Source organism: Heterodontus francisci, chromosome 10, assembly GCF_036365525.1.
Source record: "Heterodontus francisci isolate sHetFra1 chromosome 10, sHetFra1.hap1, whole genome shotgun sequence".
NCBI classification, from domain to species: Eukaryota; Metazoa; Chordata; class Chondrichthyes; order Heterodontiformes; family Heterodontidae; genus Heterodontus; species Heterodontus francisci.
This window is the reverse complement of record NC_090380.1, coordinates 14,102,237-14,115,944: the sequence shown is the minus strand read 5'-3', so window position 1 is coordinate 14,115,944 and position 13,708 is coordinate 14,102,237. Positions and strand designations below refer to the sequence as shown.

Sequence of the window (13,708 nt, the reverse complement as noted above, 5' to 3'; positions counted from 1 at the left end):
TTTTGAGTCACCTGTCCTAATATTCTCCTTTTGTGGCGTGATAATGCTCCTGTGAAAAGCCTTGGGATGTTATACACTGTCAAAGGTGCTATATAAACATAAGCAGTTCTTGTTGTCATTGACTTTCCCCAAACACTCGCAGATTCAGTCTGACTGCTGCCTGGGAGAGAGTCTCAGATATACCATTCAACATCCCCTGAAGACACATTAGAACTGAAGACATTAAAAATATCCAGAACTAAGGGTGCTATTTAAAAATAAGGGGTCACCCATTTAAGGCAGAGACGAGGAGAAATTTTTCTCTTGGAGGATTGTGAGTCTTTGGAGCTCTCTTCCTCAAAAGGCGGTGGAAGCAGAGTCTTTGAATATTTTTAAGGCAGAGGTCGATAGATTTTTGATAAGCAAGGGGGTGAAAGGTTATTGGGGGTAGGCAGGAATGTGAAGTTGAGGTTACAATCAGATCAGCCATGATCTTATTGAATGGTGGGGCAGGATCGAGGGGCCAAGTGGTCGACTCCTGCTCCTAATTCATATGTTCATATGAATGGTGTGCCAGTGAAAACTGATTACAGCTATTGGGCAACCCCAATTGTAATAGTGCCCAAGTGTGTGTTTTCAGCATTTTTGTTTCTGTCGTTTCAACTACCTTTATCACAAGCTGCCGCATGAATATTAACTGTCCTTCCTCTGGAAACTGTAAATGAAATTATTTTTAACCTGACCCATTTTTCCCAGCCATCATGTATAGCAGCAAATCACATTCACACGAATACAACCGTTGTAAGTGGCAGGGACTGGAGTGGGAACTGGATTCTTTTAACTACATTGTCCATCTTCTCAATTGTTTGCAAGACTGACCAGAGTCAAAGATTCATGATTTCTTTTAAATGATTGAGGTGTCTAGAATGTGTTGTGCCAGGTTTGTTTTTTTTTCTCCTTTGAATAATCTGATTTCATAAGAGGTGGGGCTGGTGGGGGGGGGATTCATTTTGGAAAGGTTCAGGATTAACTTACTTTTCTAATACAAGAAGGTGAAATTAATAAACATTCAGAAGAACTTGATAGATGAAAGGGAGTAAGTGGTGTAACTTAGAAGTCATTGTTGAATCCATATTTGTTTTTGATATATGTATAAATGACACAGAGCATAATCTTGAAACTTCCTGATGACACAAAGGTCGGGGGCTCAGCAAACAGCAAGGAACATTGCAGTGATGCAGTGGTGAGCACCGCAGCCTCAGTTACAGCGGGTTCGGTTCTGGGTACTGCCTGTGCGGAGCTTGCAAGTTCTCCCTGTGACCGTGTGGGTTTCCGCCAGGTGTTCTGGTTTCCTCCCACAACCAAAGACTTGCAGGTTTATAGGTAAATTGGCCATTGTAAATTGCCATAGTGGTGGTAGGAGAATGGTAGGGATGTGGTAGGGAATATGGGATTAATGTAAGATTAGTATAAATGGGTGGTTGTTGGTCGACACAGACTCGGTGGGCCGAAGGTATTGTTTCAGTGCTGTATCTCTCGAAGACCCTTCAGGATCTTATATTTTTCAATCTAGTCGCCTCTTATTCTTCTAAACTCCAGCTGACACAAACCTGGTCAAATTTAAGTGAATTGCCTGTTTAAAAGGCCTAATTACCTTCCCGCCACATGTAAACGTGAGGTCCTCCCGCCGTGCTGGACACCTTGCGGAATATCCAGTATCGATGTGAAGTCATCATACTCCCATCCTGATATTCCGACCCCTCCCACCTCCCAGCCCACCTCCAATGGGCCGGAAAAATTCAGCCCAATGTCTTGCTCCCCGACCCACACCTCAAGTTGAAGTCTTAATGGGAGCTCAATCACTGTAAACAAATGAGACTGAATGTAATGATAGCTGGTGCATGAAGTTCAGCCCAGTCACACCTCCAGTATTGTATCCATTCACCATGAACTCCATGGGTAATAACACAATTAACATTTATTACCTAATAATTTACATCTAATTCAAAAAAATATATATTTACAAAAGGAAACGTGAAAGATGATTGATGAGGCTGTTGAGCTGAGTGGATCATCAACGTGAGATCCTTAAACAGCAGAGTTTCTCTATCCATGTTCTCCTGCGGGAAGTTTTCTGTGTAAGGAAAGCTGATAAGAAAGCCGCATTTCCTCGGAGACGTGGCCCCATCTCCTGGAAGGACATGCAGCATTTTATATATGAGTCAATCGTCCTGGGAAAATCTTTGATCAACTGTGAGGAAAAGATGTTTAAAAATCCCTCATACTTCAGGCTGCCTTCCCAGGAAAACTCCTGAATTATTGCAGAAACCTTCTGCGAGTCCATGAAAGGGGCGATTGAGCACAATGTGGAGAAACAGGCCCTGCAGACATCCTCACTCTCTTCATCGAGGTGCAGTAACAAACTGACCAGGTTGAGGTGGATCTCTTCCTTAAAGGAAGCCCTCAAAGGTTCATATCCACATTTGGCCAAAGACCCAAAGACGGTAAATGCAGCAGCACGAACCTGGGCAGATTTCCCTTCAAAGAAACGTCGGATTCCTTTTGCAATGGCAGTACAGAATGGTCCGACAACGTTGACACCGAGCTGGTCCAAGAGCTTAGAGAGGGTTGATGTCACTTCAATCATGAACACCTCCTCGTGGTATTCCTCACTCTGCAGTATGGTAGTCATTGTTGTCAACAGGTCTGCAGAGTGTCTCTCCATCACACCAATCGGAATATTGCCCAGTCCTCTAGCACACAGCACCCTGATAGCCAGACTAGAATGAAATAGGCACCTGATCAAATGATTCACGAGGATGTTAGTAAGATCCACGTTGGAGATGAATGAACATTTTGAAAGTTCGGTGAAGAAGGCAGCCACAGTGACTCCCTGACCCTCCTGTGTAGTTGACAGGAAAGGTGCAAGATCCATCACAATCTCCAACAACTGGTGCTGACTGAATAAGCCCATGGCTTCAGCGAGCAGAGCAATCCCCTTGTTGTAGGTGTTCGGCTCCTGCATGAGATCCCAGCCTCCCTTCTCCTGGATGAAATTTACAATCGGTTCATTCTGCGCTCGATTCAACATGGTCTTCAGGGTCTCCACAGAGGACAGGTATTGGTCTTGGCTTTCGCACGATGGTGTCTGCAGTTGGTTTTCTGTCTGCCTTAATTCACAGATACAGGGACTCAGATGAACGAAGAGAGCAGAGAACAAGCCAGAATTTAAGGTGTTTACAGCCTCTGCAGACTCCAGCTGGGAGACGATCTCATACACAGCAGTTATAACAGCCAGGGGATCAGGGCTGTCATCCTCTGCCACTGAATGGCTCCTTTCATTCAATGGCACGGATGTGTTCATCTCTTGGATGAGTTGTTTTAAGGTGGGAATAGTCAGCTGAGTTTTCTTTGCTATTAATCTCCAGATGGACTTGGTGCCCTCGTCCACAGGTCCAGGGAACCGGAGGAGACAACGCACAACGGCTGGCAGCTGCTGGGACGTGAGGAGGGTGAAGGTGTCGACAACTATGAATCTCACTTGCTCTTGGGTGATTGTCTGCATTTGCTGGTGCAGCGCCTCGAGGGTCTCTGAGAGATGATCTTGCAGCTCAGGGCCACGTCTCTCGACAATGCTTCTCATGATAACAGCAGCTATGTTGGAACAGATGGGGTGATGGTCAACAAGGCCTTGGAAAAGTGTAAGGAGCAGGTTTCCCAGCTGGTCCTGGGGCAAGTGTTTGGAAATGAGCTGTGCCAGCTCGCAGCATCCTTGAAAGAGGACGGAGCTGTCCGTGCTCGCCAATCGTTGGCCGATAGTTTTCAGAATTTCCCCCTGCTCATTTTGCTCTTCTCCATTCAAACCTTGGTAACAGGCCTGGAACTTCAGTAGAATGTGTAAACTGTCCAGGGCCCCCTGCCGCACGGCAAGAACGGGATCAGCACATCGTGGCAGCAGACGACCAACTACAGACCCCAAGACAATCGGTGCTATTATATTTCCAGTGTTGAGTGCCTGCAAATAACATTTCAGCAGCTCCAAGGTCGTGTCTACTGTTGTCTCCCTTTCACAATCCCTTGGTGATATTTTCCATTTCTTTACAGGATTGTCCACAGTCTGGTAACTCTCAGCATTGAGCTCCTGCCAGTAGAAAGCCAGCAGTTTCAAGGTGGTGTCTACTGCTCTCTCCCTTTCACAATCCCTTGGTGATGTTACCCAGTGATCTACAAGCTTGTACACGGACTGGAAACCCTGAGGGGACAGGTTCTGAAGTAAAACCTGTTTCAGGAGCCTGTGTAGAGCAGCCATACTTTCACTGTGAAGTGTCTCTCCCCCTTCTGGATTCACAGGTGTACCATCCTGGTCCTGGCTGGAGACCACAGGAACCAAAGTGAAAATACTCCTCAAGCAAATGTCAAGTAACTGACAGTTTTCAGCTTCAGTTAATCTTGGGTTGACTTGGAGTAGATGCAGGCAAGCATTCATTGCTGAGAGTTGAATAGGGATTTGTAGCAATCCTGTTGGCTCTGCCCCAATCAGTTGTTGCATGTATTTCAGTAACTCCCTTTTCCTGCTGAAATTCAGGGGCACTGTCTGGCTATTGGACTGCATTGCTCTGGCCATCAGAGTCACTGATTTTATCAGGCTCAGTGTCAGTGTCAAGTCCTGGGATTCTTCTTTTAGCCGCTGTCCAAGTTGGCAGAGTTGGTCTCTTAGAAATGGAAAAATGTGGTCCTCGATTCGGGGTAAAACAAGGTCTGGTGGGGCATTGAGTGCCAGATACCCAAAGCAGAGAACCATTGTGCTTTGAGCATTGTCCACCCGAAGATCAGACTCTTCGTTTTGAATATGAAGGAAACTTCTGGTCTTCTGCAACAGGTTTAAATGACTGTAATCCACTAGGCTGCTGAAAGTGGTTTCAAAGTGAGTGATAGAACAGAAACCAATTCCAACAGCCACACCCTCTCTCTCAAATGTTTCCCCGTGCTGAGCACTCTGCAGCATTTGTTGTATCTCCTTCTTCATGTCTGTGCTCTTTGTGTGCTGCAGCACCATCCCAAGACATTTGAATAGAAAGCCCTTCTGCTGTGGATAACTATGGGAGATTGTGATCTGTTGGTTTATGTCATCTCTCAACTGGCAGGTCCATCGCTCGTCATCAATTGCTTCCAGAGATTCAGACAAGAAGAGGATCAATTTCTCCTCCCATTCTTGCTGGGGCAAGCTTTTCTCTGAACTCTGCATCAAATCCTGAACGAGCAATGGAATCTTCTCTTCCCATACCTTCACTGTTGCTGGGTGGATATTGCAACTCATGACCTGAAGTAACCTCAGTACGGCAGAACCACGGCCTTCTCCCTCATGGGGAAAACAAGCTATAAGTAGAAGCCGAGTCAGCAGTGCCTGAGGTCTGGGCAGATTTCCTTTCTCTTTATAAATCAAGAAATAATTCTCATCTCCAGATTGCAGCTTCTTCTTTGCTAGTTGTATTAAGCAGTGAGAGAGAATTTTTAGCCCTTTGCTGTATTGAGTCAAGGTCATGAATTGTAGCAGGAAGGGCCAGAGTATATCCTCCATACTCTCCAGAGCTGTCAGGGTAAACAACATGGTTTCACACTGTGCACTCAAATCCTCATGGGTAACCAGATCAACATCATTGTCCAATGGGATTCGGTTCCTGGAGTCTGTGGAGAGAACATGCTGCTCGATGATAAACTGCACCATTGTTCTTCCTCCCTCTAGATCGAGGAACCCTTCATAGGCCATGGCACCGATTGTCTCCACAATCAGCTTCTTTATGTTGTCGTTGTTGTTGTTGCCTCGAAGTGCTGATTTCAAACCAGCCACAATCTGGACCTTCCTGCTCTCCAACTGTGAAGGAACAACCCTGATAAGGTGCTTGAGGACAGTTAGTGTTCCCTGTCTATTTTGTGGATTGTTGGTCTCCAGCTGGGGGAGAAGAAATTCCATGAGTGAGTTGACATGATCCTGGGCGAGAACGGTGAAGCAGCCAAGGATCTGATTGTGATTCTCTGCAACAAGCCACTTATCACAATCCACTGGAACACAAAGCTCTTCATGCAAGTTACTAAGTAGAGCCTCCATCTGTGTTCTCAGACTTTGACTTCGAATACTGATGGCAGTAACTATGATATGGGACAGGCTACGGGTGATTGCAAGGTGTTCAGACTGAATTCGATACAGAGCCAGGATTCCAGGAATTAATCTTGGCAGTTCGATCTCTAGGCTGTCTTTGGGCATCAAAGCTGTGGTGTAGCCCAGAGCCTCCACTATTACGATATTTATTGGAGACTCCTCCTTCTCAAGCCACTTATTGAAGAGCAGGTCAAAGGCAGTGTTCATTTCATTGGCGAAGGATTCTATTGTCACCGTTGGCTGTGGCTGTGTCTCTACATTATCCTCATACAGCAGGATGTTCTTGCTAAAAGCCCCCAGTGCTGCGGCAGACACTGATTTATTGTAATCAGATGTTACTTCCATCATTACAGGAATCATGATCTCTAGAATGGACTTCATGAAAGGGACCATCCCATGGACATGGACTGTTGACAGCCTTATCAATGCTTTTACCATATACACATGGGATGGATACCCTTTCTTCATATCCTCCAGTGTAACAGCCAGCACTTCATCTAAATACCTTAATCCAATGGTCACCATGAGGTTACATGCAGCTTCCCTGCTTTGCTGATGTGCCTCGATTAATGTTGTCATTCTCATGGAAGCTGAAGTGATGAGAGACTCGGCCACGGATGGTGTAATGAGGCTGAGATTGTCTTTGACAATCATCTCCATGGTATTGAGAATGATAGTCATCTGGTCATCCGGGAGTGAGACACGTTGCCGGAGGTAGTAACGGCAAGTGAGGAGGATATATTCTGGCCACTGCTGGCCCAGTCTATATATGGTATGTGATATCTCCTGTCGAATGAGGTCATCATCATCGATCAGTCTCTTTAAGAGAGCCATTAAGAAGGAGCTAATTTTGCTACTTGCTGTTGGGAACATTTTTGTGATCACAGTATATTCTTCACTTTGTAATCTCACTATAAAAAGAGGATAAAGACAGAAGAAAATGTCATTTCATCCATTAACTTTAGCTCTAGAAAATCAGCTCCCCAGCCCAGCTACCGCCTCTATGGTGAACTCCTCAAATGTCATGAACTCATCCCCTTACCTGGTGAATCATTCCAAATATAGATCACCCTTTGAGGAAGAATATTTCCACCACCCTCTCAACCATTTTCACTATCTTTTCTGTAGATGTTATAAGCTGGTTTATTTAGTTCCCTGTCCTGACCGTCTTGCAGCCATGTCTTTCCTGAACACTTTGTAGTTAGGAATATTAAGTTCCCAATCCTCACATTCTTTGAGCCAGGGCCATTACATCATAATCCGATGTGGAGTCTTGTGCCAGCATCTCAGCAAGTTTATTTACCAAACACAGTGCATTTAAATACATGTACTTCAAATAATCTTAGACTGTTTTACATTTGCCCCTGTCTTCAGTAGATGGCACGACTGGAATATGGGGTTGATGTGTGAGATTGGAGATGATGTGTGATGTGGAATGTGGTGTATCTGAGAGTACAGGAGTGATGTGTGAGATTGGAGGTGATGTGTGAGGGGGAATATGGTGTGTCTGAGAGTACAGGAGTGATGTGTGAGATTGGAGATGATGTGTGATGGGGAATATGGTGTGTCTGAGAGTACAGGAGTGATGTGTGAGATTGGAGGTGATGTGTGATGGGGAATGTGTTGTGTCTGAGAGTACGGGAGTGATGTGTGAGATTGGAGATGATGTGTGATGGTGAATGTGGTGTGTCTGAGAGTACAGGAGTGATGTGTGAGATTGGAGATGATGTGTGATGGTGAATGTGGTGTGTCTGAGAGTACAGGAGTGATGTGTGAGATTGGAGATGATGTGTGATGTGGAATGTGGTGTGTCTGAGAGTGCAGGAGTGATGTGTGAGATTGGAGATGATGTGTGATGGGGAATGTGGTGTGTCTGAGAGTACAGGAGTGATGTGTGAGATTGGAGATGATGTGTGATGGGGAATGTGGTGTGTCTGAGTACACGGGAGTGAAGTGTGAGATTGGAGATGATGTGCGATGGGGAATGTGGTGTATCTGAGAGTACAGGAGTGATGTGTGAGATTAGAGATGATGTGTGATGGGGAATGTGGTGTGTCTGAGAGTACAGGAGTGATGTGTGAGATTGGAGATGATGTGTGATGGGGAATGTGGTGTGTCTGAGAGTACAGGAGTGATGTGTGAGATTGGAGATGATGTGTGATGGGGAATGTGGTGTGTCTGAGAGTACAGGAGTGATGTGTGAGATTGGAGATGATGTGTGATGGGGAATGTGGTGTGTCTGAGTACACGGGAGTGAAGTGTGAGATTGGAGATGATGTGCGATGGGGAATGTGGTGTATCTGAGAGTACAGGAGTGATGTGTGAGATTAGAGATGATGTGTGATGGGGAATGTGGTGTGTCTGAGAGTACAGGAGTGATGTGTGAGATTGGAGATGATGTGTGATGGGGAATGTGGTGTGTCTGAGAGTACAGGAGTGATGTGTGAGATTGGAGATGATGTGTGATGGGGAATGTGGTGTGTCTGAGAGTACAGGAGTGATGTGTGAGATTGGAGATGATGTGCGATGGGGAATGTGGTGTGTCTGAGAGTACAGGAGTGATGTGTGAGATTGGAGATGTTGTGCAATGGGGAATGTGGTGTGTCTGAGAGAACTGGAGTGATGTGTGAGATTGGAGATGATGTGTGATGGTGAATGTGGTGTGTCTGAGAGTACAGGAGTGATGTGTGAGATTGGAGATGATGTGTGATGGGGAATGTGGTGTGTCTGAGAGTACAGGAGTGATGTGTGAGATTGGAGATGATGTGTGATGGTGAATGTGGTGTGTCGTAGAGAACTGGAGTGATGTGCGAGATTGGAGATGATGTGTGATGTGGAATGTGGTGTGTCTGAGAGTAAAGGAATGATGTGTGAGATTGGAGATGATGTGTGATGGGGAATGTGGTGTGTCTGAGAGTACAGGAATGATGTGTGAGATTGGAGATGATGTGTGATGGGGAATGTGGTGTGTCTGAGAGTACAGGAGTGATGTGTGAGATTGGAGATGATGTGTGATGGTGAATGTGGTGTGTCTGAGAGTACAGGAGTGATGTGTGAGATTGGAGATGATGTGTGATGGTGAATGTGGTGTGTCTGAGAGTACAGGAGTGATGTGTGAGATTGGAGATGATGTGTGATGTGGAATGTGGTGTGTCTGAGAGTAAAGGAATGATGTGTGAGATTGGAGATGATGTGTGATGGGGAATGTGGTGTGTCTGAGAGTACAGGAGTGATGTGTGAGATGGGAGATGATGTGTGATGGTGAATGTGGTGTGTCTGAGAGTACAGGAGTGATGTGTGAGATTGGAGATGATGTGTGATGGGGAATGTGGTGTGCTTGAGAGTACAGGAGTGATGTGTGAGATTGGAGATGATGTGTGATGGTGAATGTGGTCTGTCTGAGAGTACACGAGCGATGTGTGATTGCCCTAACCCACCAGTTTTTGTTGTGCGCCACTGATGTACCCAGAGGATATTGAGCCAAGTTGACCTGGTGTGTCACCTACAGTCAAGGTGGTGGATGATGCACATTCCATTGCAATTGTACACATGTTGCCTGCCCATCATCTTGCGATGTGGGAAGCCACTTTGTGCCTGTAAAACTGGGGCTACGTGGCCCAATTTCTAGGCCGCAATCTTCTAGAATAAACAGTTTAAATCTTTGATCTGATGGAATCCCCTGGGATGCTGATCTCAGACACCCGTCTCCCCTGTGCTCCAGGATACTCCTGAAATAACAAAGCTATGTTAGAGCTGCAAGAAGCCAGAAGCGTCTCCCACTTCTTCCAACTTTGGTATTCTCCAGTGCTTCCAGACTGTTAGCAGTGCTTTCACTTCCTCCCCATTGGCTACATATCCTCTTCAGTGCCTCTAGACTCCTCCCAGTGCCTCCAGACTTTCTCCAGAACCTCCACATGCTCCCTAGGGCCTCCAGACTCTCCCCAGGGTCTTGAGAGCCTCCACCATCCCTTTAAATTGTCTCCAGCCTGTGCAGAGTTGCTTTTTGCCCCACCTACTCACCCATCCATGAATCCGCAGAACCCACATCCTTACCAACACCATTTCTCTGTCAAATCATTTTGCCTCACAACATCCCAGAATGCCCGACCAAGTGTTCTGTTCCACTGGTAGATGTGAAACCTTCCTGCAGCCTGGTGCCTCCCTAATTGAACCCTGCACTTCTCATAAATGCTCTTGTTTCTTCATCCCACATTCCACCCTGAATTTCAATGGATATTTCTTTAATTGAAACTTTTACACATGGACCTTCCATTATTGTAGCCACATCCCTGTACAAATCCATTCTGAGTTCTTCCAATTTCTTATAGATGCCTTTTGATACATGGAGATTAGAGTGCTGATTCTCCCTGGTTTCTAATGACAGGAAGTAAGGTGGAGATGTGTAATTCTGGGTCAATGACCCATTTACGACAGTCTTGGATTACCAAGGGCTGCCCTAGGCCTGGACCTTGGACTGCAAGCGTTTCCATGGAAACAAAACAGAAAGAAGGCATTCCTGGCTCTTCAGCCCCAATTCCCTGTCCTTGTTTTATTTGCTGTAGCTATTCCTGTTCAATCTGAAGCTAAATCTCACTCCAACAATTTCAATTCGTGGGGTAATTCTCAAACAGGAATTTCTTTGTTGGTTTACTCACAGCCTGAAGTCACCCTTTGTCTCCCTCGATGACTTTGCCCTGATATTGTAACGAATGATCTGAATGATTCTATTCTGATGAATTTAAGCAGTGGAATTTGGAAACAAACAATTTTCGATCTCCACAGATTTGGATCAATTTAGAAACAGAATTCTACAAACAAATTGTTTCAATCTCCACAAAACCTGATGAACTTAAAAACTGAGTTGGATTAAGAAACGATCTGGATCTCCACAGATGCTGAAGACTCTGGTAAGCTTTAAACAAACTTTCTCCTTACTTCTCGAGAGCTTTTCAGCATCTGCACTTCAGCTCCTGGTGACAGCCACTTCCCTCTGGGTTGCCATGGTTTTCACTGTGATGTCGTGACATAACCTCCTCCATTATAATGTGGAGGGATGATGCAGGTCCTGGCTTGAGAGCCCATATAAGGACTGCAGCTGTCTGAGTCTGGGTGGGGTTAAGCACAGACCCGAGATAGACTGGGGGCAATTTTAATCTAAGCCGCTTGTTGGGAAACTGACGGGATCTGGTGTAACGCTGGTTTGACATTCCACCCAATCTCACTTTCCATTGAAGTCATCACTGGGAGCATAAAGACCAGTATAGAGCTGATGGGCCAAATGGCCTGTTTCTGTACTATACCTTCTGTGTAATTTGATTTAAATATTGATACATTTTCTCACATGCTGAACTCTGGAGTGGTTCATTTTGTGAAACTAATGAAGTGGAGGAGGGAATGGTGAACTGTGAGCACAAAGCTGACTAAAGAGGCATGAAGCTGATTACCCACAGTCAGCATGGTCAACTTATCACAAGAATGGACATTAGATCCTGATATTGTTTTGCATTTGTGACAGTAGTTGGTGTAATGAGGAATGTGAGAAAGTTGGCTGCAGATGAAATTCAAAAGGATTCACCTCCTTAATGGCAGGTGATCTTATACAGGGAGAAGGGATAATTTTCAGGAAATAGTTTCTCTCTTTCTACCTTTCAAATCCTTCACTTATTTAAACACCTCAAATAGATCACACCTTAATCTTTAATACTCAAGAGAAACAGTGTAAACATGGCTTTTCATGATTCTGTGTGCAATGATTTGACACCGGAATAAATAGGTGACATTTAGAATCATTGTCTAATAATATGTAGGAGTCCCAACCCAAACCCTTCACCTCGGCCACCACAAGGCGAGGCCCCTGATGTTAGGCCCCTGAGGTTAGGCCCTGGTTTGAAGAGTCTGAGTAATTCAGCACAAAGCTGCCAGTGTTTGACAGTGAATGTATTTTGTGATAATTGCTTTGTTCCTGTTAAGCACTAAGGAGGCCTGCATATTGTGCTGGGGTTTGATTTTGAACATCAGACATCAGTTACATTAGCACAACTGCTGCCTATTGTGAAGGCCTGAGATTGACAGTGCTTGATGGGGTCGACCATAACACACCTTTGGAAAGGCAGAAAGTTTCATTTCAGAGCCAGTTTTGTACCAGTGGGCAGTTTGTGAAACAGCAATGACAGATCTGTAATAAGATCCCAACAGCAATCAGCTGTGGCTCAGAAAGCTGTGGGTTCAAGTCACACTCCTGAAACCTGAGCGCATCATCTGACCGACACTTCATTGGAGTGCTGCAGTGTCAGTGGTGCATATTTTGAATGAGATATTAAATCAAGATTATCTCAAGTGGAGATATGGTACCAGGGGTGAAAGACTTCAATTAGTGGAGAGATTAGAGAAACTGGGGTTGTTTTCCTCAGAACAGAGAAGGTTAAGGGGAGATTTGATGTAGGTGTTGAAAATCTTCAAGGGTTTTGACAGAGTAAATATGGAGAAACTATTTCCAGTGACAGAGGCTCAATGACCAGAAGGCACAGATTTAAGGGAATTAGCAAAGGCCCCAGGTGGGACATGTGGAAACATGTTTTTGACCTAGCCAGTTGTTGTGATCTGAAAGGGTGATGGAAGCAGATTCAAAAATCAATTTCAAAAGGGAATTGGATAAATACCAGAAGCGGAAAATGTTGCAGGGCTGTGGGGAAAGAGCAGAGGAGTGGGATTAATTATAGACCCCTTTCAAAGAGCTGGTATATGTATGATGGGGTAAAGACTCTGCTTCTGTATTGTAACCAGGGCCTGGTGCCTCCCAAAATGGATCCCGCACCTCAAAAAAGCTCTTTGTTTCCTCGTCACACTCTCCACCCTGAATTCCAATGAATATTTCTTTAGCTGAAGCCCATTATATACGAACCTTCCACTACTGTACTCATGTACAACCCTGTATACATTCTTCCAACAATGTCTGATGATACACGGAGATTAAAGAGCTGATTCTCCCTGGCTGCTAATGACAGTAAGGTGGAGACATTTAACACTGGGTCAATGACCCATTTCCATCCCTCCAGGATTACCTAGGGCTTCCCCTGGGCCTGGACCTCAGGCTGCAAACATATTTGCTGTGACTATTCCTGTTCAATATGAATGGAAATCTCACTGTTAAACCATTTCAATTCTTGGCGTATTTCTCAAACAGGAATTCCTTCTTTCATTTACTCACAGCCTGAAGTCACCCTTTGTCTCCCTCGATGACTTTGTCCTGATGATATGAAGAATTATCTGTCCAGTTCTAATTTGACAAATTTAATAACTGAATTCTGTAAACAGTTTTCGATCCCCACAGATTTGATTCAGTTTACAAATGGAATTCTTTAAACAAATTGTTTCGATTTCCACAGATCCTGATCAATTTAAAAACTGAGTTGTATTAAGAAACGATTTGGATCTCCACAGATGCTGAAGACTTTGGTAAGCTTTAAACAAACTTTCTCCTTACTTCTCGAGAGCTTTTCAGCATCTGCACTTCAGCTCCTGGTGACAGCCACTTCCCTCTGGGTTGCCATGGTTTTCACTGTGATGTCATGT

General features: G+C 44.9%; 1 protein-coding gene across 1 annotated transcript; it reads right to left on the bottom strand.

The window, feature by feature from the left end:
• Positions 1 to 2,053: 2,053 nt before the first annotated feature.
• LOC137374141 (maestro heat-like repeat-containing protein family member 1) lies at positions 2,054 to 12,410 on the bottom strand. Its single transcript, XM_068039916.1, has 4 exons — positions 12,279 to 12,410; positions 10,792 to 10,865; positions 9,731 to 9,864; positions 2,054 to 7,047 (listed from the first exon to the last, which is right to left on the bottom strand). Exons 1-4 carry the CDS (start codon positions 12,408 to 12,410, stop codon positions 2,054 to 2,056), a joined length of 5,334 nt encoding a protein of 1,777 aa, XP_067896017.1.
• Positions 12,411 to 13,708: the final 1,298 nt, after the last annotated feature.

Bases quoted from the DNA above. Each gene is read 5' to 3' on its own strand.
- LOC137374141 (XM_068039916.1), bottom strand. From the start codon at position 12,410: ATGAAGTGTCGGTCAGATGATGCGCTCAGGTTTCAGGAGTGTGACTTG. The intron at 10,866-12,278 runs GTACAAAACTGG...TAAATTCATCAG, and splicing joins GTTTCACAAACTGCCCACTG to AATAGAATCATTCAGATCAT. The intron at 9,865-10,791 runs GTGAGTAAACCA...TTGTTATTTCAG, and splicing joins ACAAAGGGTGACTTCAGGCT to GAGTATCCTGGAGCACAGGG.